We start from the raw sequence: 25,864 nt of genomic DNA on the forward strand, positions 1-25,864 counted from the left end.
GATTACTACTAAGTTTGAGATTACTGACCATCTTCCAATTGCTTATTTGTAGCCTTTGCTCATTTTTATCACTTTGTTGTTATGAGTTTATATGAAGTTACCTTTTTCTTACTGAGAGTAAAACACTCCTTTATAAATTCCCGTCACTACCCCGCAGCAGGTTACAAGTGTTGTAAATATCTTCCTCCCGGTGTCTGGCTTGCCTTTTCCTCTTGTTTCTTTGCCGTGTAGAAGCTCTGTATTTTAATTTAAGGCAAATCTATCAGTCTTTTCTTTTGTGGCTTTTGCTTTCTGTGAATTATTTTAAGAAATCTTTGTCTAGGGGGCTCCCGTCGCTTCGGGGTCTCCTCTGTTAGCTGCGAGCGAGCGCGCAGAAGGCAGCTCGGAGGCAAGTGGGGGGCAATGCCCAAATCAAAGGACCCTGCTCCTTCAAGCTCTTCTGGCGGTGATTCTGATGGTGAGGTGAACCAAAAGTTAAAGAGGAAAAAGCAAGTTACTCCAAAAAAACCCATGAAGAAGCAAAACAGTGGTGAGACTTCCAGAGCCGTGTCATCCCCTGAGCAGAGCAGCACCATAGACACTAACATGCTTCAGAAGGGGCGGGGTGGGGGGGGAGCCGGGGGTTTTGGGGCAGGGGGGGGATGAGGTACATCAGCGTTTGGGACTTCAGAGGGGAAGTCCTGACTGATAGGAGAGACTATTGATGGATCCAGCAGGTGAAAAGAAACCTGGAAGAAAAGGTATTTCTTTAAATCCCGAGCAATGGAGCCCGCTGAAGGAGCAGACTCCTGACATTGATGATGCAGTAAGAAAACTATAACGTTAGTCACATAAAACCAATGCTGTTCTATTGTTTTAATGTCTTTCAACATTGCCTTTTGCTTTCAAAACGTTGTTTTCCACGCTGTTGTATGTTTGGATTGCAGAACAATCTGTAAGATGAAGACTTTTATTTCTATGTGCATTATCGAAAGTGTTCTGAGCGAAAAAAAAAATCTTTCTCTACCTCTAATTTTTTTTAAAACTGTATTTTCTACTAAAAGTATTTGTATTCATTACCTAAAGCTGCAGTAACACATTACCACAACGTCGGATGGCTTAGAACAAGAAAAATGTATTCTCTCAGTTCTGGAAGCTGGAAGTCTGAAACCAGGTCCTGGGAGGGCCATACCGTCTGAAGGTTCTAGGAACAGATCCTTCTTTGCCTCTTCCAGGTTGGTGGCAGTCCCTGGCCTTCCATGGTTTACAGGTTCATCATTCCAATCTCTGCTTCTGTCGTCACGTGGCTTTCTCCTGGTGGGTCTCTGTCTCTTCTCTTCTTCTCATAAGGACATCCGTCATATTGGACTTAGAGCCCCCTCCACTCTAAGGCAACCTCAATTGGACTGCATCTGCAAAGACCCTCTTCTCAAAAAGTCATATTTATAGGTACCAGGGGTTAGGATTGAACTCAAATACCCTTCTGGGGGACACAGTTTAAGCCACAACAGTATTAAAATTTTATTTTCCAAATTTAGGTCTTTAATCTATCTGGAATTAAGTTCTGTGTTGATTTGAGGTGTGGATCTAAATAATTTTTTTTCATATGGATAACCAGTATTAAACAGTCATGTACCAAATAATGTATCACTTCCCCATTAGTTTGTGATATATCAAAATGTCCTTACATGTATGGATCCATTTACGAACTTGCCATTTTGTTTCATTGTTCTAATTTGTCTGTCCTTCCCTATACAAGTGCCACACTATCTTAATTATGATAGGTTTAGAATACATTTTGATATCTGTTAGAGCAACCTTATTCTTCCTTAGAACTTCCTTGGCTATTTTGAGCTCTTTCTACTTGCATGTAAATTAATTTTGAATTCTCTTTCATATTGCTCTGGTCTGTAGCTGGGGGTGTGAATTTTCCCATTGCATCTGCTCATGCTCATAGCAGTTTATAATGTTAATTTGTTTCAATTAAATTTTTTTAAATTTTGAAATAACTGTAGATACACATGCAATTGTTAAGAAATAATACAGAGACAGTCCACGTACTTTCACCCAGTTTCCCCAGACAACATCTCGTGAAAATTTTTATACAATAGCACAAACAGGATATCAACTCTGAAAGAGTCAAGACACAGAACATTGCCATGGCAAAGATCTTTCATGTTGTCCTTTTATAGCCACATTCACTTCCCTCCAGCCCCCACCCCTCCTCAACCTCCGGCAACCACTAATCTTTCTCCGTTTCTGTAATTTCGTCATTTTTAAGAATGTCATATAAATGGAATCATGCAGAATGTAACCTTTGGAGGTTGGCTTTTTTCTTTTTTTCTTTTTAATATTTATTTATTTATTTTAGAGAGAGCACGCACAAGCTGGGGGGAGGGGCAGATGGAGAGGGAGAATACTTGAGGAGACTCCCCCACCAAGCAGGGAGACCCATGGGGGCTTGATCCCAGGACCATGAGATCATGACTTGAGCTGAAATCAAGAGTTGGTTGTTCAACCAACTGAGCCACCTAGGCGCCCCAGGATTGGCTTTTTTCACTCAGCATAGTAATTCTCTGGAGATTCATCCAGTTATTGTGTGTGTCAATAATTTATTCCTTCTGATTCGAAGTAGTATCCTGAAATATGGGTATACTATAGTTTGTTTTACCATTCAGCTGTAGAAGGATATCTGGGTTGTTTCCAGTTTTTGACTAATAACATCACCATCAGCATTCATGTACACATTTATGGGTGAGTATATGCTTTCGTTTCTTTGGGATAAATGTGCAAGGTTGAAATTGGTGGGTCGTATGGCAGTTGCATGTTTAGTCTTACAAAAAACTGACAAACTGTTTTCCAGATTGACTATACCATTTTATAGTCCCACCAGCAATGAATGAGTGATACAGTTCCTTTGCATTCTTGCCAACAATTAGAATTTTTACTATTTTCTATTTTAGTGATTCTGATAGATATGTAGTGATATCTTTTATGGCTTAGATTTTCATTTCCCTAATGATTAATTATATTGAATATCTTTCCATGTGCTTGTTTTTGCCATCTGTATACCTTTTTCAGTGAAATGTCTCTTATCTTTTGTTCATATTCTAATCGGATTGTTTATTTTATTACTGTTGAGTTTTTTCTTTAATTCTTTTCAATGGAGATGCAATGGACATACAACATTTACTGTAGAGTTTTGAGAGTATTTTCTAGATAGTAGCTCTTTGTTGAACGTGGGATTTGCAAATATTTTTTTTCCGATTTGCAGCTTGCCTTTTCATTCTTTTTAACAGGGTCTTTTGCAGATCAAAAATTTTTATTTTGATGGAGTTCAATTTATCAGTTTTTCCTTTTGTAAGTGATGTTTTTGGTGACAAATCTAAGAATTCTTTGCCTAGCCATAGATCTTGAGATTTTTTTTCCTAAAAGTTTTATAGTTTTACATTTAATTTTGAATTAATTTTTGTATAGGTGTGAGACTTGGGTCAAGGTTCATTTTTTATTTTTTTTTTTGGTTATGGATTTCCAATTGCTTCTGCACCATTTATTGAAAAGGCTATCTTTCTTCCATCGAATTGCTTTTGCATCTTTGTAAAAAATCAGTTGGGCAGATTTGCATGGGTCTTTTTCTGGGGTCTCTATTCTGTTCCATTACTCTACGTGTCTGACCCTCCACCAATACCACACAGTTGATTACTGTTCCTACAAAATAAGTCTTAAAATTGAGTAGACTGATTCCTACTTTATTCTTCTTTTTCAAAATTGTTTTAGTTATTCTTGTTTCTTTGTCTTTACATATACAATTTAGAATAATCTTGTTCATATAGACAAAAAATCTTGCTGGGGTTTTGATAGGACTTGCATCAAATCTATACATAAATTTGGAGAGAATTGACGTCTTCACTATGTTGAATCTTCCAATCCACGGACATATCTCTCCATTCATTTAGATCTTTGATTTCTTTCATCAGCAATTTGTACTTGCAGCATACAAATCCTGTACATATTTTGTTTGATTTACACCTAAGTGGTTTTTTTTATAAACTATAAATTTATAGTTTTGGTATTCATTGCTAGTATATAGAAATGAACTTAATTAAAAAAAAGAAATGCAATTGGGTTTTGTATGATTATTTTCTATCCCGCAATATTGCTAAACTCACTTATTTTTAAGATAGATTCCTTGGGATTTTCTACACATACTGAAATATGTACAGATAAAATAATATGATGTCTGAGATTTGCTTCAAAATAACCTTGATAAGAGTAGTGGGTGGGGATATAGATGAAACACAGTTGTGAGTTAATAATTGCTAAATCTGAATAATAGGTACATGGGGTTGAGTATACTATCCTCAAAATCTTTGTATGTGTTTGCAATTTTCTAACATAAGAAAAAAGTTCTCAGCTGCGTTTACCCTGTAAACATTGCAGGGTAAAGTCCTAGTGGTTGACATGTCATTCAAGGCTGTTGATGATCTGACCTTCCCCATCATTATCCAACTGTTCCTTGAACAATTAACAAAGAACTCTCTCTGTACATTTCACAGTTGTCTAAAGGCTATTTTTAGTCCCAGCTCCGTGTTTTCGCTCCTGCTGCACTGACTCTCCTCTCTTCCCCAGAGGCTCTTTCCTCTCCTCTCAACAAGAAATCCCACTCAGCCTAGGGAAGTCAGCTTCAGGACCAAGAGGCCCTCGAGGCCTCCCCTAATCACTCTGGCCATATTTATCTCCCCCCTTCTGACCTTCCAGAACTCCATCATTATCACTCATTCCAGCATAACACAGTGGTTAAGAGTTGGGTTTATGGAGCCAGGCTGCCAGTATTTGAGTCCCGTCTCCACTGTTTACTAGCAGTGTCACTTTGGGCAGCTTACTTAAACTCTCTGTGCCTTAATTACTTCTTCCATAGAATGTAAATGAGGATAGTAGCTACTGTATAGGGTAGTTGGGAGGATTAAATAGGTCATACATGTAAAGAATTCAGCAGAGTGCTCCGCACACAGTAAATATTCCATCTCCAATGATTTCATTCGTGCAGTCCTATTTTATAATGAAATTGTATATTCCTAAAGGGCAGGAACTGTGTTCAAGCACTGAGTTATATACATAGTAGATGAGAAGAATCACACAGTCATGATTTCGAACAGTTTAAATCAAAGTCAGTATTTGATTGCATAATTTGTGGATTATTCCAGTCATTGCCCTCTCTTTCACCCATTCACTGACTATACTAGGGTTCTTGGTCAGAAACAGAAACCTATTCCTGCTAACTTAAGAAACAAAGGGATATACTAAAAAGATTTGAAGGGAAGGCTACAGCACTAGATTCAGAACAGGACAAGAACCTGGCAGCCCCAGAGGCTGAGAGACAGACAGGACAGTCTCATAACCACGCTAGAATGAGCAAGTGCCAGCCCACTTCCTTGGTCTTTGGCTAACTTGTTCAAGGTTCAAAGTCTAGGGAAAGAATTCAGGCAATCCAGACTGAGCCAGGTGCCGACCCCTTGGTCAGAGGTTTAAAAACAAAAATCTGGTAAGGCTTTTGTGGGGAAAGATATTAACTAAGGATTAAAGAGAAGTCTTGTTCTGTCTATCTTTTCTCTGGGGCTCCTGAGTTGACGGGAACATTGTGGAAAGAATGCAGGCTGGATAAATATTTCTGTTTGGCTGGTAAATTCTTCATCTTTGGTTTTAAGTTTTAAGACTTTACTTCTACTTGGGTCCAAAGGGGGCATGGTATGGGCAAGTAAGTGCAAATGAAGGAGTAATTTCTGCTCATATTAGTTTTTGCTTATGACAGGAGCCCCATGCCAGAGTCAAATAGTGCTGTTTGGAGTCTTTGAAAAAGCTAGAATCTGAGAAGTCTCTGGAAAACTGGTTAGATGGAATCGCCTGGACCTTCCACTCTAAAACATGGCAGTCAAGAGAACTTATCTTGCATCCCACTGGTCCTGTCTCTGCCCCCACCCCACCCTGCCCCAGCCTTCCCAGGGACCCTAATTAATTGGAATGTACCCAGAATCCAGAGTTCCTCCAGGATGAAGGTAATGATGGGGACCCTACAAACACCAAGGATAGAAACCAAGGTTCCTAAGTCTGGATGTGCAAATCGTTTATGGGAACTCCAAGGTGTCTTCTTCCTCTGTGCTCTTGGGACAGAAAGCCTAGACAGAGACACCAGTTTTCAGAGGAACTGGGCACAAGGCTGGGAGATCAAGAAGGGAGGAGCCCTGGATATTTTCTGGCCAATTCGGGTCACCTTATCTTGTGCTAAAGGATGTTTAGGGAGTATTTTAGAGCAACAGCTGTCTTGCCTGTCTTTTAATATCTATATACTTTTTATACATTCCCTCTGCATTTCAAGGGAATTTTTTTTCCTTAAAACCAAACCAAACCAAAATTAGCTCTTTACACCCTAAAACATATGACCACTTTGCAGGTATTTCAATATGTACATAAAAAAGGAAAAACATTACCGCATAATCCCATCGTTTCAATAGAACCACACTTGTATTTCTTTCCTTCTCTTCCTCTATGTATTTTTTCTTTCCAGGGATATTTTTCTATCATTGTAATAATTATGTATATATACTTAAAATTTTTTTTATTCAAATTCCAGTTAGTTAACATACAGTGCAATATTCATTTCAGGTTGTACAATTTAGTGATTCAACATTTTCATACATCACCTGTTGCTCATCACAAGCGCACTCCTTATAGATATACTTTTTTATACATAAACTTCTCATTTTTGAATCATTTTAGACATACAGAAAGGTTGCAAAGATAGTGTGAGAGGTCTTGAAAATTTGTTTTCACTAATGTTACCATCTTAACATTTTTCAACACTAAGAAACCAACATTGGTACATTACATTTAATCAAACTTTAGATTTTATTCAGATTTAATAGTTTTGCTGCTAATGTCCTTTTTCTGTTCTGGAATCCAATTCAGGACGAAACATTGTATTTAATTATGTTTCTTCAGGCTCTTCTGGTGTGTGGCAGTTTTTCAGTCTTTCCTTGTTTTTCATGACCTTGCCAGTTTTGAGGAGTACTGGTCAGCTATTTTGTAGAAAGTCCTCAAATTGGATTTGTCTTATGTTTCTCTCATGATCAGACTGAGGTTATGGGTTTTTGGAAAGAACACCACAGAAGCGATGTGCCCTTCTCATCACATTCTGTCCAGGATGTATAACAGCCACATGACATCACTGGAATTAACCTCGATCACTTGCTTAAGGTAGTATTGGCCAGGTTTCTGCATGGTCAACTTGCTCTTTTCTCTTTCCATATTTTTTGGGGGGGGGGGGGAGTGCAAGTGGGGTGAGGGTGAGGGGCAGAGCGAAAGGGAGGGAGGGAGTCTCTAGCAGCCTCCACGCCCAGCACGGAGCCTGACCCTGGACTCAACCTCACAACCCTGAAATCATGACCAGAACTGAAATCAAGAGTTGGGCTGAGCCATCCAGACACCACCTTCCCCCCCCCCTTTGTAAGTAAACACTAATTCTAGTCTGTCTTCAAGGGGAGAGAGAATTAAGCTCCACCTCCTGGAGAGGAGGGAAGTTACAGATACTGTTTGAATTCTTCCGTAAGATTTGTCTCTTCTTATTTATTTATTCTATCATCTATTTATATCAGTAAAGATTCATATATACTTTACATATATTTTTCTCCTTTTGTTTCCATAAAACATTGTGTTTTAAGCTTTTTTTCTCTGTTACTATCATGGTCTTTGCAACCATCCTTTTAATGGCTGCATCTATTTTGGGGTGTGTTCCATTATTAACTTTGAACTCTTACAAATTATGCTGCAGCAAACACCTTTTGAAACAATGTTCTATGACTGTTTGTATTTCAGCTCTGGCACAATGTCTGGAAGACAGAAACACAGTAAGTTTATTTAGGATGTATGTATGTATGTATGTATATATGGACAGGCGGGTGGATGGATGGCTAGTCTGGCGTCCTTTTTTCCCCTGTTGAACAGTGTTTATGAGCTATGCCAATCTCAAGTCTACGTTGAATGTTGGGAAGAGAAGTTTGAGAACTTGCTGGCAATCAGGCTTTGACTTCGCGTGAACCCCAGCTAGTTTGTAACAATAAACTACGGTCCTTAGAACAAGGAAGATTTTGTACTGTAAGTTATTTTTCTATCTCTAGTTGGAAAATGTTTGGACATTTTAACAGCTTCAGCAGTTTTTCACGTGGCTTTATCATTCTTCTCTCAGCTTACCTTGTAGACATGAAGATTTCTAAATTCCTAGGGTGTTTTTAGGGCATCTAAATATCAGCATACCTCCCAGTTTAGTTCTTGGCAAGGAAAGGCTGCTGTTCGATAATAAAGCGAGTGAACGACATTTGGAATGTTACCTTCTCTGATAACGGCTACTGGACAAAACAGAAACGGTTGCACAGTAGCTGAGGGAAGAAAAGGGAGATGAGTATATTTTTATCACTTTAAGATTGAGGAAAGTAACTGTAGAGATTTGGTGCCAAGGAAAGAGATAAGAGAGCTAAAAGGGGTGGCAGAGGCAAAGTCAGGACAATCCCGTCCCTTGTCCCACAGTGTACTTCTGATCGTTCTTGATCCCATGGAGAACGGACAGTTCCTTACATTTGAAATGCCACCTGGCCATTCATGCATTCATCCCATTCATTCACTGTTTGTCTGTTGTGCTAGTAGAGAAAACGCTAAATAACAAGACCGTGTGAGAAGTGTCCTAACAGGAGGCACGCAGAATGCGCTAAGGGCTCCCAGAGGATGGGTAGAGAATAAGTCAGAGAAAGCCAGGATGGAGCTGAGTTAGCTCCTCGAAGGAAGAAGGATCAAGGCATAGTTAGGAAACCGCTAGTAGTTCAGGGAATGGCAGGAGGTGAAGTTAGAAGGTAAAGTGTGGCCATATATTGAAGATCCTGTATGTGCCAGGGGAAGGAACCAAGCTTTATCTTGTAGGAGAAATAGTGGTGCATTTTAGGCAAAGGAGTGTGACCTCACAGTAATGTTTTCCATCCTCTCTCCTGCCCCAACCTCCTCATCCCCACCATGGAGGGCAATTTGGCAGTATTTACCAAAATCACAAATGCACACACACTTTGTGCCAGTCATTCCACTTGGGAGAATTTATCCTACAGATACACTTGCACCCATATAAAATAATGTATGGCCAGGTTTTTCACTGCAGCACTGTTTGTATTAACAACAGATGGGAAACAACTTAAATGGCCATCAATAGGTAACTGGTTGAATCAAGTATTGTCCAATCATACAATGGAAAATGTGTTGCTATAAAAAATAAGGAAATTTTACTTGTACTGATACAGAACATTCTTGAAGATACTGTTCTTTTTAAAAAAAGCAAGGTACATAAGTATATATATAATATGCCAATTTTTTAAAAAGGGTTAAGAATAAGAAGTGTATATTTTGGGGGTGCCTGGGTGGCTCAGTCAGTTAAGCGTCTGCCTTCAGCTCAGGCCATGATCTCAGGGTCCTGGGATTGAGCCCCGAGTCCGGATCCCTGCTCAGTGGGGAGTCTTCTCCCTCTCCCACAGACCCTCCCCCCCAACCCTGCTCATGCTCTCTCTCTAATAAATAAATAAAACCTTTAAAAGAAGGATATATTTTGGTTTTTTAAAAAGATTTGTTTATTTGAGAGAGAGAGAGAAAGAGAGACGGAGGGGAGGGGCAGAGGGAAAGAATCTTCAGGCAGACTCCCCGCTTACAGTGGAGCCCAACGTGGGGCTCAATCTCAGCACCCTGAGATCATGACCTGAGCCAAAACCAAGAGTCAGACGCTTAACTGACTGAGCCACCTAGGAAACCCAGAATAAAAAGTATACATTACTTGCTTGGATTTCCATTAAGAAACTCTCTAAGGATAAATGGAAAAGTAATGAGGGGCTACCAAAGACGGTGAGGCAAAAACTGGGCACAGAAATGGGAGACTTTTCACCATATACTTTTTTGTGGACTTTAAGCATGTGAACGTATGAGAAACCAGATACTATTGAACAAACAAAAGAGAGAAAGAAGCAGCTCTCTCTCATTGCCTTTTCCTCTGCAGGCCTCGTTCCTGCTTTTCACCAGGTCAGGACCTCCCTGTAGTTCAATCTGCGGTTGTGGAGCTTCCAGTGGTTAAGGGAGAAATTACCAATCTTTTTAGTCCATTGCGCAGGGAGACCTGCTGTTGGCATCTAGGCTGAATTTCTTTCCTCAGATTTTAAGTGGCAAAGGCTAGGAGGTGAGGAGGGAAAGGAGAGAAAGGTGCCTTTCACTTGCTTGTTTCCCCCTCACCGCTGTGAGTGCTGAAGCCATTGGGGGCTTGCTGTGGAGACAGGGGTTTGGGGGAGAAGCTGGGAGGCTAGCTTCTGTTCCTGCTGTGGGCCAGTGGGGAGATAAAACCAGTGGAGAACTGCAAGCATTACTGTTTGAAAGGAAAACAAGTGAGAAATTCCCAGGGCAGTGAAAAAGACAGGATGTACCTAGGGTGACACGAGGTGCCAAAGGGTGTCAGGTCACCTGTGCTGCCCTGCCGTGTCGCACCCGTGCATCTTACTGCTCTGGGGCAGCCTCTCAGAAGGCTGGTCACCAAAGCTCCCACCCACCTAAAAGCCCCCCCACCATGCAAGATTTATTTTAACCCACTAATCCTCACCTTGCTGGTCTGGTAGTAAGATATTGTAACGATACTGGGATAAATGACAGAATCCATGGAAAATTAACAACTAAGTCTCTGCTGTCCCTCCAAAGCCCCCAGAAGCAGTTCACAGAAAAGACAGAGGCAAGGGTATAGGTAAAGCACAGCTGTGTGTTCACACTCCTAGAGGAGTAGTGCTAAGCAGATTCTCTTTCCTTTTTAATCACATTCATCTTTGATCCCCAGAACATCAAGCTCGCCGTGGGTAAGCGTGGGCCATCTGGCAGCTGCTATCCCTAAAATTTTAATAGCAAGCAGTTTGATATCCTGGAGACTGGGTATGGGAGAAGACTGTAGTCAGAGCCGAAGAGTCAGCAGGATAGTGTGGGCACAGTGATCCCCTTTCCCATACTCTAAGCCAGAAGTTCGTAGGAAAAAGGAAGCAGGCTTGGGCCTCACTTTAACCAAGACTATGCCTACTCTTTACACCGTTAGAGGGTATAGCAAATCTATACACGCTTGGGGCCCCAGCAAATGATGAATAACATAGTCAAGGCCACAACAGATGACTGCCCCACTCACAGCTCCCCTTTCTTTGGGGTGTGCCCTCCTACTTGGGGTGAGACCCCACACAGTCGTACTCTCCAGCCTGCCTCACTGGCAGCAGGCTCAAGAGGTCTGCAAATCCTGCAGCTGAGCTTCCTAGGGCTGTCCTGCTCTCTGCACTTCCTGACACTCAGCTGTTAATTTCTTGGGTTCTGTCATTTATCCCAATATTTCTCCAACATCTTGCCCCTCAGCCTTTCGTTTGCTGATTTAAAATGCCTGAGTCATTGTAGAACATTTGGAATGCATCTTGTTTTCAGGCCTGGGGTAATGAGCGGACAGTGATGACAAAATTCCACACCCTCGTCCAAATCAACGTAATTTCTCTCTTGAATCACTACAGCCAACCCTCTAGAAGATCCCGCTGCTTCTACTCTTGCTTTACTCTATTTATTTTCTGAAAAGTACACACTGACATTTTAACCAGATGAGTCACTCCTCTGACTAAAACTCTTCGGTGGCTTTCCAATGTTCTAAGAATAAAAGCTAAAATTTGCAGTTCCGTCCTTCTTGCAGTTCCTTGCCCAGACTCCTCCTGTATCGGCACCAACACGTATGCCAGTCCTCACCTGGAGTCCTTTCCTCCCTACTCTGCCTCACCAGGGGCCTAACTTGTCTCCAATCTAAATTATTATTATTTTTTTAATTTAGTAGCATCTACTCTTTTCCTTCATAGCTCTTATTACAGCTTGTAATTACATATTCATTTTGGTGACTTTTGGGCAATGCCTGTCTCCCCCTCAAGGCTCTAAGCGCCCTAAGGGTAGGGATTGCCTCCATTTTGCTCCCTGCCATAGCCACAGAACCTAACACAGAAACTGGCAGACAGCAAGTACCCAAATATTTGACGGATGATTAAATAGGAAGAGATTGGCATGGCTAGAGATGGCTGAGATGTAAGATAAGAACCTGAATTGGTGTGCTAATGATAGAAAGGGAACAGGGTAGATTTATTTTCAAGAGAAAAATCAACAGAATTTGATGAGAGGTTGTGGGAAAGAGATAATGCTTTATTAACTGAACATGCTACCTGACTCAGAGGAAGGAGTTGAAGACAACCAAATTCTCAAGTTGGCGTCACTAATGGTTAGGTTTGGGTAAATAGAATATTGATATTGGTTTTAGACATATCAGGGGCACATGACCTAACCGGGAGACATGACCTGACCAAGGGACGTCAAGGCAGAAATGTTCAGGGTGAAGCTGGAGTTCCAGAGGGTCAGGAGCGTAAGAGAGAAACTCGGAGCAAGTTGTTCACAGAAGTGAGAACCAAAGCATCTGATACAATTCAGATGCTGTAGAGAGAAAGATTTACCTCCCTTTATGTTTATTTTCTTTTAATCAAAGGTTTTTATTTTTAAGTACCCTCTGCACCCAACATGGAGCTTGAACTCACAACCCCGCGATCAAGAGCACGCTCCACCAACAGAGCCAGCCAGGTGCCCCCACCTCGCTTTAAAATAAGATACGTACCTCCAGAGAATGGGTAGGGGGCAAGCCTCGTGCACTGGTAACGACTAGTGCCCATATCTTTGATACAAGAAGAAAGAGAAATCCAGAGAAGCAAAGTGATCCACTCAAGGTCACACAGCAAGCCAGTGATGACACAGTCTCACACCTACTTTTCCTGACCCGGAAGGTCCGGTTTTCTTTGCATTGTAATTCAGAAACCTCCTGAGTTTTCAGACATGCCTGCTTTACAGCAGACAATACCATTTCCTGATAGTCAAGGCAGACAAATAAAAGGCAGGAATTTCATTTCCTTAGTTTATTAAAGATGACAATAAACTGTTAGGCTGTGTATGAATTACAGCGAGTAGAAATACAGTTCAGAATACGAGTTGTACATGAACAGAACACTCTATTTAGACTCTTGCTCCTTTTATGTTAATTCAACAAAAGCTCTAAAGCCTTGGCAGAGAAAGTCAATAACAGCCTCATTTAAGTGGAAAATATCTGCCTTCCACTCTTCTGCTATGTCTTGAACCTTGTCTCTACCTTGTAAGCAAACTTTTAACTTTTTCCCTTTATTTATAAAAAAGAACTTCTTCCCTCCCATTTCATTCAGAAGGAATGCTCTTCAGTGCATTCAATGCTTTCCCCCACAATAGCAGGGGGTTTTTAGATACTGCTATAAGTTGCAAAGTGCTTTCAAAACATCCTATACTCTTTCCTCTCTCTCTTTCCTCTCAAATAAATAAATAAATGGGTATTTGGACAGTGATGACAGCAGAGTGTCAGGGTCACTAAAACAGATATGCAATCTAAGGAGATGGAATGGGGAAGGTGGAGAAAAATGTGAAAAACCAGGAGCATGTAAGATTGTTGAGCTCAACTTTGGAAACTGTCAGCATTTTCCATCCTTTGGTCCTCTCCTAATACGAAACAGGCAGGACAATAATGACAGTGCATCTCTCCTCCAGTGTAGTGACTTAAGAGTAAGGAGCCAGATGTGTAATTTATACCAAAACTGGACACAGAGCTCACCATGTTTTTTACAACCCCTGAGTCTGAATCTGAGGCCTAACCCTTGGTAAAACTTGAATTGTGTGGGGCCCATTCCCAAAGCTCCTTGAAAGATAATGGAGCTCCTGGTTAGCCCCTCAAAACCGGGTTGGGCTGGAGGCCTTGGCTCTCAGAGCCTCCCTCATGAACTGACGGGAGAAGAGCCTCAGGGTCTTCCGGCCTAATCCTAAGTCTGAGGCACAGAGACCAAGGCCATGGGTCAATTCCTTCCTGCTCCCTCTGGCCCCGGTGAAGCCTCAGCTCTGGCCATTACCGTACTGCCCCTTCTACTTCCTGTGAGACTCCTGGTTGCCTCCAGCTTAGCCACTCATCTGCTTCCACCAACCATGTGCTACTTTCCATTCAGCTTCTTGGGGCAGTGTCCACACCAAGTTTTTTCGACTAGCAACCAATTATGGAAAGACAAGTATACAAGAAGTCAGTCCCAGAAAAAAAACGCTATGGGCTCTTGTTCACAGAGCTGCCAGCCCTCTGAACAGTGACGCTGACCAGTGTTATAGGCAGGGGTTGGGGTTACAGCAACATGAAAACCACAAACATATTCACGGTCCCATCAAAATGCACATTTTAAGAAAAGGTATGTGTGTGTTAAAATTAGTAACATGAAAAGAATGAATGAACATATAGCTATCACCAGGCTACAGAGTTCAGTGTATTCGTAGGCATAAAGGCTCTTGTTATCCCAAGGACAGAGGAATATTCACACTCACACTCACATCCACAAATTGCCAAGTTCTCTAACCCCACTAATACCAGAAATCTCCCCGCCCCCACTCTGACTTTAACAAAAGAAACTACGGTGAGAGTTCAGCCACCAGGGAGGGTCCCAGCTCTGCTGCAGGAAGGGGATGAGAATGGAGTGGGGCCATACTTTCACGCAGAGCCAAAATGACCATCGAACAGAGGACACAGTGGCAAGAGACCCACAAATAAGACGGTGGATAGAGTTTCTGTCTGCAGCTTAGGATGGCATCAGGGACTGGCCCGAGCTTGAAAGATCATGTCTGCACCAGAGCTAGGCTGACTAGAGACTTCATCACGTAAGAGGAGGCCAACAGCTCCTCTGACCGAATAAATGCTCTTGAAGCAATAGAGCTGCAGCCTTGTCTACGCTGGCGGAAGGCTATGAAGGGGCCTGGCTTAAGTATCAGTTCTGTTTCTTTGCTTCAAGCCCACCAGGGTAAAGAAAGTCAGTTTGTGACATCATCGATGCCTAGAGTATTTCAAACGAGGAGGTCATGGTGGCCTCCGTGAGGTCTCTGAGGATTCCAGGTAAGAATGCTGTTTTTATGGCCTCAAAAATACCTACACATGCTGGACAGAATGCCCACGATGTAGTCCAATTCTCTGCTGCTTCTCCTCAGAGCCCAGTGTGACTCCATTCCAGGACGGAGACAGAGAACTCCGTCCTCCTATTTCAGCAGCAAAGGAGAAGTGAGTTAGTTGTGAAAGGCCTGACTCAGAAGCTCCAGAACTAAAACAAAGTAAAACTGGAAATGATACTTGAAATGCAGCTGAAACCAGATCTGGTCCAAGTAGAGAAGGCCATGGATGTCAGAAGAGTTGGGTCTCACCGTCCATTCCTCTGACAGAGGCGCTAGAAGCTTCACATAAGGATTCATATGTCAGTTCTGATGGAAATACCTGGTACCTACAAATTGTCACAACAGAATGGACCCCAACAACCTAACAAAGGTTGATTTACATGGAGGTTAGACAAGTCATAAAAAAAATAATAATAATGATAATAATTATAGAAAAAAAAAAAAAACCAAGTGGGGAAAGTCCTTAAAAGGGTGGCTCAGTTCTGCATTACGTGTGACCCTGGCCCCTGGAAAGAGGGCTTAATGTGCTTTCTTCAGGTGGCCTCCAGGACAGTGGCCTCGAGGGCCAAGGCTTCGGTGGGTTCCTCCTCGTAGTCTGACATGTAAGACTCCAGGCTCTGTTTGGCCAGCAGTTCCCGCCGGGCCTGCAGCCGCTCACACCGGGGACAGCTTCCAGACTTGAAACAAGCTTTATGGTAACATGCTTTACACTCTATTCAGGTTGGGAGGGTGAGAGAAGAGAGAACAACTTGTATTATCTCAAGGTGAAAGCAAGTCACTGCCACAGCCCCTTCTCACCACCAAGGCTTGGTGCGCCCGGGCTGAAAACAGAGAGCTGCTGAGTCAAACTCAACTCTCGTTAACAGGGATGGCTGAGGGAAATAAATTAGCTTTGGGTTCAGTCTTGTTTGCCCACTCCACACCTGGCACCGTCCTTACCTTCACAGGTCCGGCACTTATGGAGCTCAAAAGGAAAGATGATGTCATCCTCATTCTGACAGAACTCACAGATGAAGCCCTTGGCTTGGCAGAGCTGGGGAGGAAAAGGACAGGCAGCAAAATCAGGGGCAGCATACCAGGAACCGGCACCAGGGGATGAACACAAGCGAGGGAAGGGGCAAAATATAAATCAGACTTTAGTGGGCTCTCAGGGGCTCTCGTGCCTTCTAGGAAGAGAGCCAGCTGGACTTAGGAGCATGACAGCCAAACTGGGGCCCGGACTGGGCAGTGTGAGACAGAGCTTTAAGGTGGGTACAAGAGAGTTTGAGAAGCTCTAACCACAAGAATGGTTTGCGATGCAGAGATTTTGAAAAGGAAGGAATGGTGCCACAAAGGGCTCCCTAAAGTCAAAACTCCAGTGTGGGTGATGATTCTATTTTGAAACAGGAACCACAGCAATTAAGATAAAATATGAAGACAAAAGTATTTCTCCAAAATAACACCCATCCTGAATCAGGTTAGAGCAAAGTCTTTCTGATTCTCCCTGCTACACAGGATCTCTACATATGCCCTGTTTTAAGCTCTAATTCTGGGACTGTCACAGGAACACAAACGGGGTATATTCTAAGATGCAAAATTCTAAAAATGGAACTTCTGAATTTCTGGCACATTGGGTATACCAAGGACAATAATAACTTGCATCTATAGAACAAAGCTTACAAAATGCTTTCACGTAAATTATTTCATCAATTCTCAAAAATCCTGAAAGGAAAGGACAAGGGTTATTATTATCTTCGTTTTAGAGACAAGAAAATTAAGGCTTACTGCAGAGAGGGCAAAGTATTTTCTTTGGTCACAGTGACTGAAAACGATGAAGCAGAGACCCTCTCCAGATTCTAACTCAGGGTTCTCCTCCCACATCAGGAGGATTCTATAGTGAAGGCCTGCTCAGTCCTGCCCGTTACCCAGGGGCTACGCCAGCAGCACATTCTCTTCGAATTTCAGGTTCTTCAGATCTGGATGTTTAGCTGTTCATCAACCCAAGGAAGAGCAGTCCTGCCCAGTTTCTGTCACAGTGCTGACAGACCATGTCAACTTTCTGGAATTGCATGGCAAGAACCCAGGCCCACCCCACTCTCCAGATCCCTAACCAAGAGCCCAGTCCCGTGCTAAAGAGAGACCGTCTCACCATGCATCGCTCTACGTGGGCAGCCCCCGCCCTGGTGAGCTCAGCAAGCCGGGGCCCCAACTCCCCCTTCCTGGTTGCAGTCAGGTCATTCAGTGAGTACAGGTGGAGATCCTCGGTCAGGTGGCCTGGAACTGTGTCAAAGGAATCCAGAAGCCTACAGGAAGTAAAGGGAAGTAAGCAGGTGCAGAAAATGAACGTTTTGTGCGGCACCTCAAAACAGAAGGATCTATATCCGGAAGCAGGATAGGGAAGAGAAGGGTCCCAGGCAGACGCAATGAGGGTGGGCAACACTCAGCCAGCCTAGGTGTTCCAGACCACCCCAGACACTCCCCACTACTAGGTGTCTGGACAGGAGAAGGGACTTTTATGCCCTTCTGCACAGTGATTCATGCCAGCTTGCAGAGAGTGTAGTCTGCGCTGGACAGAAAAACCAGAGATGGCCCCTTCCACGGAGAAGGATACAGACACAGTTACTGCTGCAGGCTTTTCATTTACCATTTCTGGAGTTTTCTGCAAATCTCTCTAGTTTCCCTCTTCACACAACAAGGGACGACTGCTGGGGCATGTCTCTTTCAGACATTAGTCCAGAAAGAGGCCTCTGGCCTGCACACACGACTTACTCTTTGGCCAGTCGGCACGTCTTGAACATGTTCTTCATGTGATACAGCTGGATTCGCAGCAGCTGAAGAGGAAGACATTGTGGTGGTTGAGTGGGGCGTAAGAGCAGGTAGGAAGAGGAGAGAAAAACCGTTGGAATGACCAGTACCCTTAAACCAGGGGGTCCAGAAGCTTTGCATGCAGCAGCCAGAGCCAAACTACCCCCTATATCTGTAACTCAACAACTTGCTTTAAAGTAACCTCCCTTCTTGGGGCGCCTGGGGGGCTCAGTTGTTAAGCGTCTGCCTTCAGCTCAGGTCATGATCCCAGGGACCTGGGATCGAGCCCCATATCGGGCTCCCTGCTCAGCGGGAGGCCTGCTTCTCCCTCTCCCACTCCTCCTGCTGGTGTTCCCTCTCTCGCTGTGTCTCTCTCTGTCCAATAAATAAATAAAATCTTTAAAAAAAAATGAAATTAAATAAAGTAACCTCCCTTCAGGGAGGGCCCCTCTGCTAGGTTGGGCTCCCAAATCACATACACAGCTGAGAGCCACTGAGAAATCCAGAATTTGAATTTCCCACCTGATACCCTCTTCTCCCTTCAGTATACGTTCAATGCAGGGAGAACTCCTATTTTTGTCACTGGGTGCCATCTATGGCTTCAGAGCTGCCATTGTCAGGTCTGAGGCTCCAACTAGACAGACAGGTGGGAAAGGGTGGGAGACGAAGAAAGTATGCAGAGAAAGCATGAGTGAGAAGACGGTTACAGGTCTGATATGATGACAGAGAGGAGTGCAGTGATCCTGGCAAAGCCTGTATGAACACAGGGAGGGATGAGGCGTGAGGAGGGTAATCTGGATGTGGCCTTTCAAGGCTCTTACCCGGACTTGATTGAGGAGCTTGACCTTCCTATAGAGGGCACTGTTGATGTCCTGCACATTGAAGAGAGGATCATTCCAGATCTTAATGAGCAAGTCCTTGGAGAAATTGCTGACATAGTACTTGCTGAAGTCCCACTTGCGCAGAACCCGGCTGGGGATGACCATCTGGGCATTTTCATGGCAGCACTGACAGAAGTACTTGCCCAAGTACTCACAGTACCGCAGCCGCTTGATATAATCTGGTAAAACCAGAAAGTCAAAGGTCAGATGTGGCTTTCCCATCTACAAGCCGGTGAGGCAGCACCCCTGTTCCTTTTCAAAGAGCAGGAAGGGATGGCCACCCAGCTCCATCCACCTCTGTATGCGCTCCCAAAGCTAGCAGAAACCCACAGAGTGGGGCCTGTGGTTTTTGTGTCCCCCACCGAAGGCCACTGAGGAAGCAAACCCTGCCAGAGATGGTAAGATCCAGCTTCCAAAACCTGGCTGAAAGTACCCAATCTTCCTCAGTACACAAGGCTGGTAACGTGCCCCCAGAAATAACTTCCCTCTGATTGCCAGTGATCTTGTCTAGCCCTACCTCTCGGATCCAGGCCCCTTCCTTCCCTTTCCCGCCTCTGCTATGTCGCCTCCTCTCACTACCTTTCTGACCAGCCCCTCTCCCGAGTGTGTGAGACAGTGCAGCCCCTGGAGGCGGTGGGGGCGGGAGAACATGCTCACCAGGGTCAGTCCGAATGCCACAGCCCGCACAGCGGTAATTCTGCTTGGCCACTGCGATCTTCCTCCTGAGGAGAGGGGAAGGAGAGGGCTTTGGCAGACACCAGCTGCACGAGGCCTCTGGCATGTCAAGGATAAGGAGGCAAACGCAGGGCTCCTGTTAAGTACGGGAAGAGGGGGAGCTCACCTGTGGTGTTTTAAAGTTGGACCAAACAAACCCATTGGGAGAACTAATTCAAACTGAGGATTCCTAGGTTAGAATTTAGGTCTAGGAAGGGACAGCCCCCAATAATGAACCACATCTCACAGAGATGAGAAATAGGACAGAGGAAAGCGTAAGAGGAAAGAAAAGCAACCATCCATCTTAAGAGAGGAAAAACCAGAAAGTCACAAAACTACTGGGAGGAAGGCAACAGATTGGGAAGGCCAGTGATAAAAGACCTCATTTCTGGTTATCTCTGGGAAGCAACAGGAGGATCGGGAGTAAGACTTGTGACAAGACGGATAATCTCCTCCCTCTGTCGTTAAGTGAACAGAACTGTGTGGGAGCTACGGGTGGAGGTGAGACAAGAAGGTGAGGAGACAGCCCTGACAACCCAGAGGACACAGACACTGGCTACTCACGTTGGGGCTGGATGAACATTAAAAATGATCTGAGGCCGGGGCGGGGCCCACTCCAGGTTGCCGCGAACACGAATCCGCAGCTTGTAGATGTCAGCATGCTGCCCATCATCTGGTGAGATGGGCAGGGAGTCAGGGATGGGCAGGAGCTGCAGCAGAAAAGCACAGGTGATCTAACACAGTCTGGAGGAACACATACTTGACCCTTTGGCCATCACAGAAAACAGTTCATGAAAGACGTTTCAAGAACACCTCACGTAATGGCTTGGAGGAACCTTGGCCCTCAAAACAAACCACTAAGGCACCAGGCTACTAGAAGTGAGGGCCTTGTGTTCCAAGAAGCAAAAGGAACAGAAATGGCATTCCGGTGTGGTGGCACCCATTGCTGATGCTATCCCTAAACCCACCCCAGGGCCCTTGCTATACTATATGCAACTGTAGAGAAAAGAAGAATATGAACAGTTCACTTTTTCAGTGTCTCAAAGGTGGTCACCACACAGGACTTCCACCTCTGGGAAGGTATTTTGACCATTGCTAGGGAAAACCCAAGCAAGCATGTATTCATTCATTCATTCACTCACTCACTCCACACATTTGTAACGAATGGCTTCTATGAGTAAGGAAGGAAACATACAGGTTAATTCTAGATGGGGGGCATGTGACAAAGGAGAACAGCATCAGAAAGGCTCATAGCCTCCTGGAGATGGACAGTGGGTGGCGAGAAAAAGCAGAAGAGGGGCGCCTGGGTGGCTCAGTCAGTTAAGCGTCTGCCTTCAGCTCAGGTCATGATCTCAGGGTCCTGGGATCAAGCCCCACATCGGGCTCCCTGCCCAGCAGGGAGTCTGCTTCTCCCTCTCCCTCTGCCTGCTGCTCCCCCGTTCGTACTCACTTTCTCTCTCAGTCAAATAAATAAAAACTCAAAAAAAAAAAAAGAAAAGAAAAGGAAAGAAACAAAGCTGACGAAATCTACCTTCTGAGGGGCATCATGCTCTGGAACTAGCCATTCTAGCTCGGAGGCAGCTGGCAGCTGCATGCCTTCGAACTGCTTCAGGAGTCCCATGGCCACTGCTTCCGCAGATGTGGAGTGAAGGAAGCAGTGAGAGCTGGAAAGGAGATTCAAGGAAGGCTGAGTGTAGAGAAAAGACAGGAAGATGGGAGCCTTCCCTCCAGGATCTGATATTACACCCTGTTACTTCTGGGCTGAGAACACTCTCAGCACCCCCAGTCAGCTTGGCTTCTCTTCTCATCATCTTCAGATACACGTAGAGAGGAAAATATATTCATTTTGTGGTCTGAAGACTCTGGCTCAAATCCCCCTTAAGAGCATTACATCGCACTGCTAGTTGGGGATTCTGTATCACTTCCCTTCTCTAAGCTTCAGTTTCTTTAACTGTAAAATGGGGGTTATAACACCTGGTTACAAAACAAATGGAGTAAAACTGCCTTGCAGACAACAAAGGACTACTTGTTGCTCCCAAATGAGCTACTATTTCCCTTAGCTGGATCTACAGTATGAAACCAGTTCAATTAGATTTCATAATCAGAAATCATGATCACCGTTGTCTCTTCTGGGACCTGATCTGCCGGGGGCCTCTGGTACCATCAGAGTCAGCAGAGAAGGAACAATCCATATGTGAGCTTTGTCTCCACCAGAGCACACCCCGACTGAACCAATGATCCCAGGGGCATGCCACTATCAGGCAGGCCCATCACTTTAACCTTGTCTTTTTGTGAATTTGGATGCTTGGTCTATGGCCTTTCCCATCCATATGCTAAGAACTGGGTTTGTTTCTCCACATACCCAAGGTTTTACTGGAAAAAAAAAAAGTACTTACAAGGACTGGGAGGAAGCGAAGGATTTGCTGTTTGAGGCTGTGCTCCTTCTGATGTCAGCATCTAAATGGAGACCAGAGATAAGGGGAGCAGGAAATGGGAAGGGAGGAGGTAAGGGATAATGGAAACCATTCCAAGCTTTTGCCAGCCCAGCACTCAGGGTAGCAACTACAAGCTACATTCTATGCAGGATAAGGAGCAGAGACCAGGTGAAGCTCTACAGGTAATTTATAGTTTGGCTCTGTTCAAGTCACAACGAGACTGAATTAGTGACATTATGCACAGCATGGAGACGGTCAAAATGGCTACAGATCCAGGTGGGAACACAAACTCAGATTTGGTGCAAAACAGTGAATGAGAAAAGGAAGCATCCTAAGGCACACAGGGACACACCCTCTATCAAGCAGAAACACAAAAAACTTACTCCAATCTCTCCTTCACTCTCTTAATCTCAAGCCCTCTTAAATGATAAACTCTCGGAGGTAAGAACTCTATCTCTTTTTTATATCAAAACCAGTACTTAACAAAGAACTTAGATCATGGAGGTAACTCATTAAATGTTACATGGAACTGGAACTTTGCTCTTAACATCTGACTACTACCACTATTGCTTCCGAATGGGAAAAGTCTTCTATATCCTTATGAAAACTTCATGGAAAGATTTCCTTTCTGTCTGGTGGAACAGGAAAGAACAGAACTTCTCTATGACATGGCAGCTCCCTGGAGACGCCTGGTAATCAACAAATGTTCATGGAGATACTCGACATGATCTTTTCTATAGAACTCTCAGGCATAATTACAGGAAACTATGGCAGACCTTCCAAAGCCTATTTCCGCTAAAGGATTTTGAAGAGGATTTCTAACAATGATATGCCTGAACTTCCAGAGACCTTGTGTTCCCAAATATGTTTGATGGGGAAAATGTGAAATATAGCACTCATGTTCAAGAAAGGCAGACGGAGTGTATTCAAGTCACGAAAACAAGACTATTGTGATAAGTCTCATCCCTCATTTCCTTTGATGTCCAGTGAAAAGACATTCCTTTCCTAATTAGAGCTACACAATGATCAATCTACTGCATTTGAGCCCCTCAATAGAGCACTGAAGTGTACATGACATCACTCGGCAACTGGCCATAAGTAGCTCAATTGTTCTTCACACTTCCTCTGTATATATATTTTTGTGTGTGCCACTAGATCATAAAATCTCCTTGTGAGGAAATGAGAGCATGTCTAATTCTTCTGCGTGGCCCAAAATACTGAATACAGGGCTCCGTATACAAGCCCTGTATACGCAAATAATATTCCTAACAAATCAATGTTTTCAAAGCTATACACGAGAGAACAGAATTGGTATGTCAATCAATTTTCATATGCTCTCTAAGCACCGAAAAATTTAAGACAGCAACAAAATTTTTGATTAGTAAATAGCAAATCCTATTTTTTTACTTACTTATTTTTTATTATGTTCAATTAGCCAACATATAGTACATCATTAGTTTTTGATGTGCAAATCCTATTTTATTTAACAAAGAAGTTCATGTGTATCATATTTTGTCTGAATTTGTACTACCAAAATCCAGATCTCAATACATTGCTAGTTGCCTATTCCATTCTAAATAGTACTAGTGAAGAAAAAAAAAATTCTAGGCAATAGTAGGCCTTCAGAGACCATTTGGTTAGTAGCATTTATATGAATAACACTTATACTGCCTTGGATGTGTACATAAGTCTTGTCTTGCCTTTATAACCCTGACTGTTTTGTACATAATAGGTTTTCAGAAAATATTTCCTAAATAAATGATTAATTGGCTAAAAGCAAAAAGCAAATATCAGCCTGTTGGGAGTGACAGAAAAAAAAAATGAGAGAAAATCTTAGCCAGATATCCTTGAATAAAGAACTAACCAATGTTGCTATTGTAGGACCAGACTCTTAAAAGAAAATTCTGCACATCAGAGAGAAGTGCTGATAATTCATGGTTGCTAAGGAAACCACTGTCTTCAAAAAACTATTTAGTAGTTCTTCAACCTCATAGAAAAGAAGTCATTTTTTCTTTGAGAGAAAAAAAAATCATTCTCTGCTCTTTGGAAAACATAGTCCAGTCACACTTTACCAAGTTTCCTCTTTTTTACCGGAGGTGCAATGACGTCCTAGCCAATCATGAATACTGCCAAGAGTGTGGGGGACCGCAGAGCCTTGGCTGTGATGATCTCACCCTGGGAGCGGAGAGGGAGGAGCGGCACCTGATATCAAGAGAGACATGCCACCTGACACTGGCCAGGTACCGTGAAGGCCCCGTGGACACTGGGCCTCTGCTGCCTTCTCCTGACTCTCTGATCAGTTCAAGCACATAACTAAGTTAATGAGGCTGGAACACCAGTCGAGGATCTGGATGAAAGTAGACCAGGGTCTAAGACAGAAAATTAACAAGTAAAGACAGAGGAGGAGGTCATTCAATTGGATGGAAGTTAACATAATTATGAAACTTTTAATTGATTCTTTGGCAAGTATCTTTTCCTAAGAGAACCAATTTCAAATGCTTCTGATGCCTTAAATAAGGCTATTACTACTGACTGAAAAAGATTCAAAAAGAAAAAAAAACCAATTACAAAATGACATGCTATAAGAAGAGTTTTTGCATGTCCACACACTGATACTGAGATGATCAGGGAAGAACAGGTTAAAATAGCAAAATCTACAAATTTTTAAACAAAGTGAGGCACAGGAAGAGAATCGACTGCAGAATTTACTGGCCAGTTTGACATCGGTTTCCTTCCTGCTTTCCTTCTAGCAGATAAGGTGATACCCAACGCATCTGGAGAGCTAACTCCAGTGCTGTAACTGCTGACTAGAGAGGAAACATTTTTAAATGGAGAATCACAATGACTCTGCTTTTTAAAAAAGAAAAAAAATGATTTAAAGGGGCAGTGTGGGGAGAAGCAACTGATTACCTTGAATTGGACATAATTTAAAAACTTGTCAGAAAACACAGTTTATGAACTTCTGTCTTTACATATTATGCCAGTTATCAATTTATTGCCTTTCCACGCCAGACCCGCCCTTCTTCTTGTCTGCTCTATGAGGATGGAGCTGCACTCATAGACAGTGGCCCTCTGCCAGACGGCACCATGTTAAGCTTTGTCAGTAGCCGGCACTGCAGGGACACTGGAGAGGAAGGGGTTCCTCTTGCTGAGTCTGGTGTGCTCCTCTAGGCAGACTCCGGTATGTAGGACATGTGACTTTCCCCTGGGGAAGCACACCTCTATGAAAGTGGCCTTCCAGCAGAGCGCCACTAGCGGAACTTCTCATAAGCAGCTTCCCCCGGCACCTCCTGGGAAAGCTTCAGGCAAGTGCCACAGGCCTGGCACCTCCCATGAACCACCTCCCCCAGCATCTCGAGACTTCTGAGCATCTCAGCAACTCCCTAGCGGCAGCTTCCACCAGCACCCCCCAGAAGGGTTTCCTGATGCTGTTGTTGGCCTGGTACCACTCATGGACAGCGTCCCCAGGCACTCTCTTCGGGTAGCTCTGCAGCCTTAGAGAACGTATCCACCTCTAGTGAGCCACGAGGTTTGGATCTCAGCCCTGGGGATGTGGTCATCTTCTACGTTTGTTCCTTCCTGGGTACTCTACGTCAGCCCCAGGGATACTGACTGCTACCTGTATCTGCTACTCCTGTATTCCTTAGAGTTCTTTTTACTCCTTATGAGCCAGTCTCCCATTACTCCAGTCCCCAGTGACACTTAATAATTCTTTATTTTTAAATTTTCCCTATTCAAATTACTCTGTGGTTTCTGTTTCCTGATTGGACCATGACTAGATACATGTATGTGGAAGACCGAAATTCTAGAAGAATCAACAAAGGAAGATAAAGAAAAACTAATAAAGCTGTAATAAAAGGGGAAGGAGGGGTGGAGAACAACAAAACCCTAAAGCTAAAGAAGCTGAAAAGACTGTCTGGGATTGGGAGCTTATGAATGATCTCATACCAGTTTGGCAGATACCAT

At 43.5% G+C, this 25,864-nt stretch overlaps 1 protein-coding gene, 1 long non-coding RNA gene and 1 pseudogene across 10 annotated transcripts in view; 2 read left to right on the forward strand and 1 right to left on the reverse strand.

Moving 5' to 3' along the window:
* The first annotated feature begins 271 nt into the window (after nt 1-271).
* Nucleotides 272-844, forward strand: LOC123802114 (activated RNA polymerase II transcriptional coactivator p15-like; annotated as a pseudogene).
* A 4,612-nt stretch (nt 845-5,456) lies between these two features.
* LOC123802186 (uncharacterized) lies at nt 5,457-7,276 on the forward strand. Of its 2 annotated transcripts, none has more exons than XR_006782453.2 (3): nt 5,457-5,521; nt 5,789-6,032; nt 7,108-7,276. It is a non-coding gene; the product is annotated as an uncharacterized LOC123802186 (long non-coding RNA). The 2 variants fall into 2 exon arrangements; XR_006782451.2 differs by lacking the exon at nt 5,457-5,521 and adding an exon at nt 5,544-5,658.
* A 16-nt stretch (nt 7,277-7,292) lies between these two features.
* RUBCN (rubicon autophagy regulator) overlaps nt 7,293-25,864 on the reverse strand; it is a 58,965-nt gene continuing 40,393 nt past the window's right edge. For all 8 annotated transcript variants that reach the window (XM_045812565.2, XM_045812564.2, XM_045812563.2 and 5 more), the window contains 9 exons: nt 21,860-21,920; nt 20,995-21,127; nt 20,028-20,173; nt 19,407-19,471; nt 18,690-18,928; nt 17,833-17,894; nt 17,213-17,366; nt 16,024-16,117; nt 7,293-15,796 (listed from right to left, as the gene is read on the reverse strand). In XM_045812565.2, coding sequence (XP_045668521.1) covers nt 15,618-15,796; nt 16,024-16,117; nt 17,213-17,366; nt 17,833-17,894; nt 18,690-18,928; nt 19,407-19,471; nt 20,028-20,173; nt 20,995-21,127; nt 21,860-21,920 — 1,133 coding nt within the window. In that variant the 3' untranslated portion in view covers nt 7,293-15,617. The remainder of the gene's footprint in view (nt 15,797-16,023; nt 16,118-17,212; nt 17,367-17,832; nt 17,895-18,689; nt 18,929-19,406; nt 19,472-20,027; nt 20,174-20,994; nt 21,128-21,859; nt 21,921-25,864) is intronic.

The sequence above is a fragment of the Ursus americanus genome, chromosome 4, assembly GCF_024610735.1.
Source record: "Ursus americanus isolate L20-20 chromosome 4, mUrsAme1.1.p, whole genome shotgun sequence".
In the NCBI taxonomy this organism is placed as follows: Eukaryota; Metazoa; Chordata; class Mammalia; order Carnivora; family Ursidae; genus Ursus; species Ursus americanus.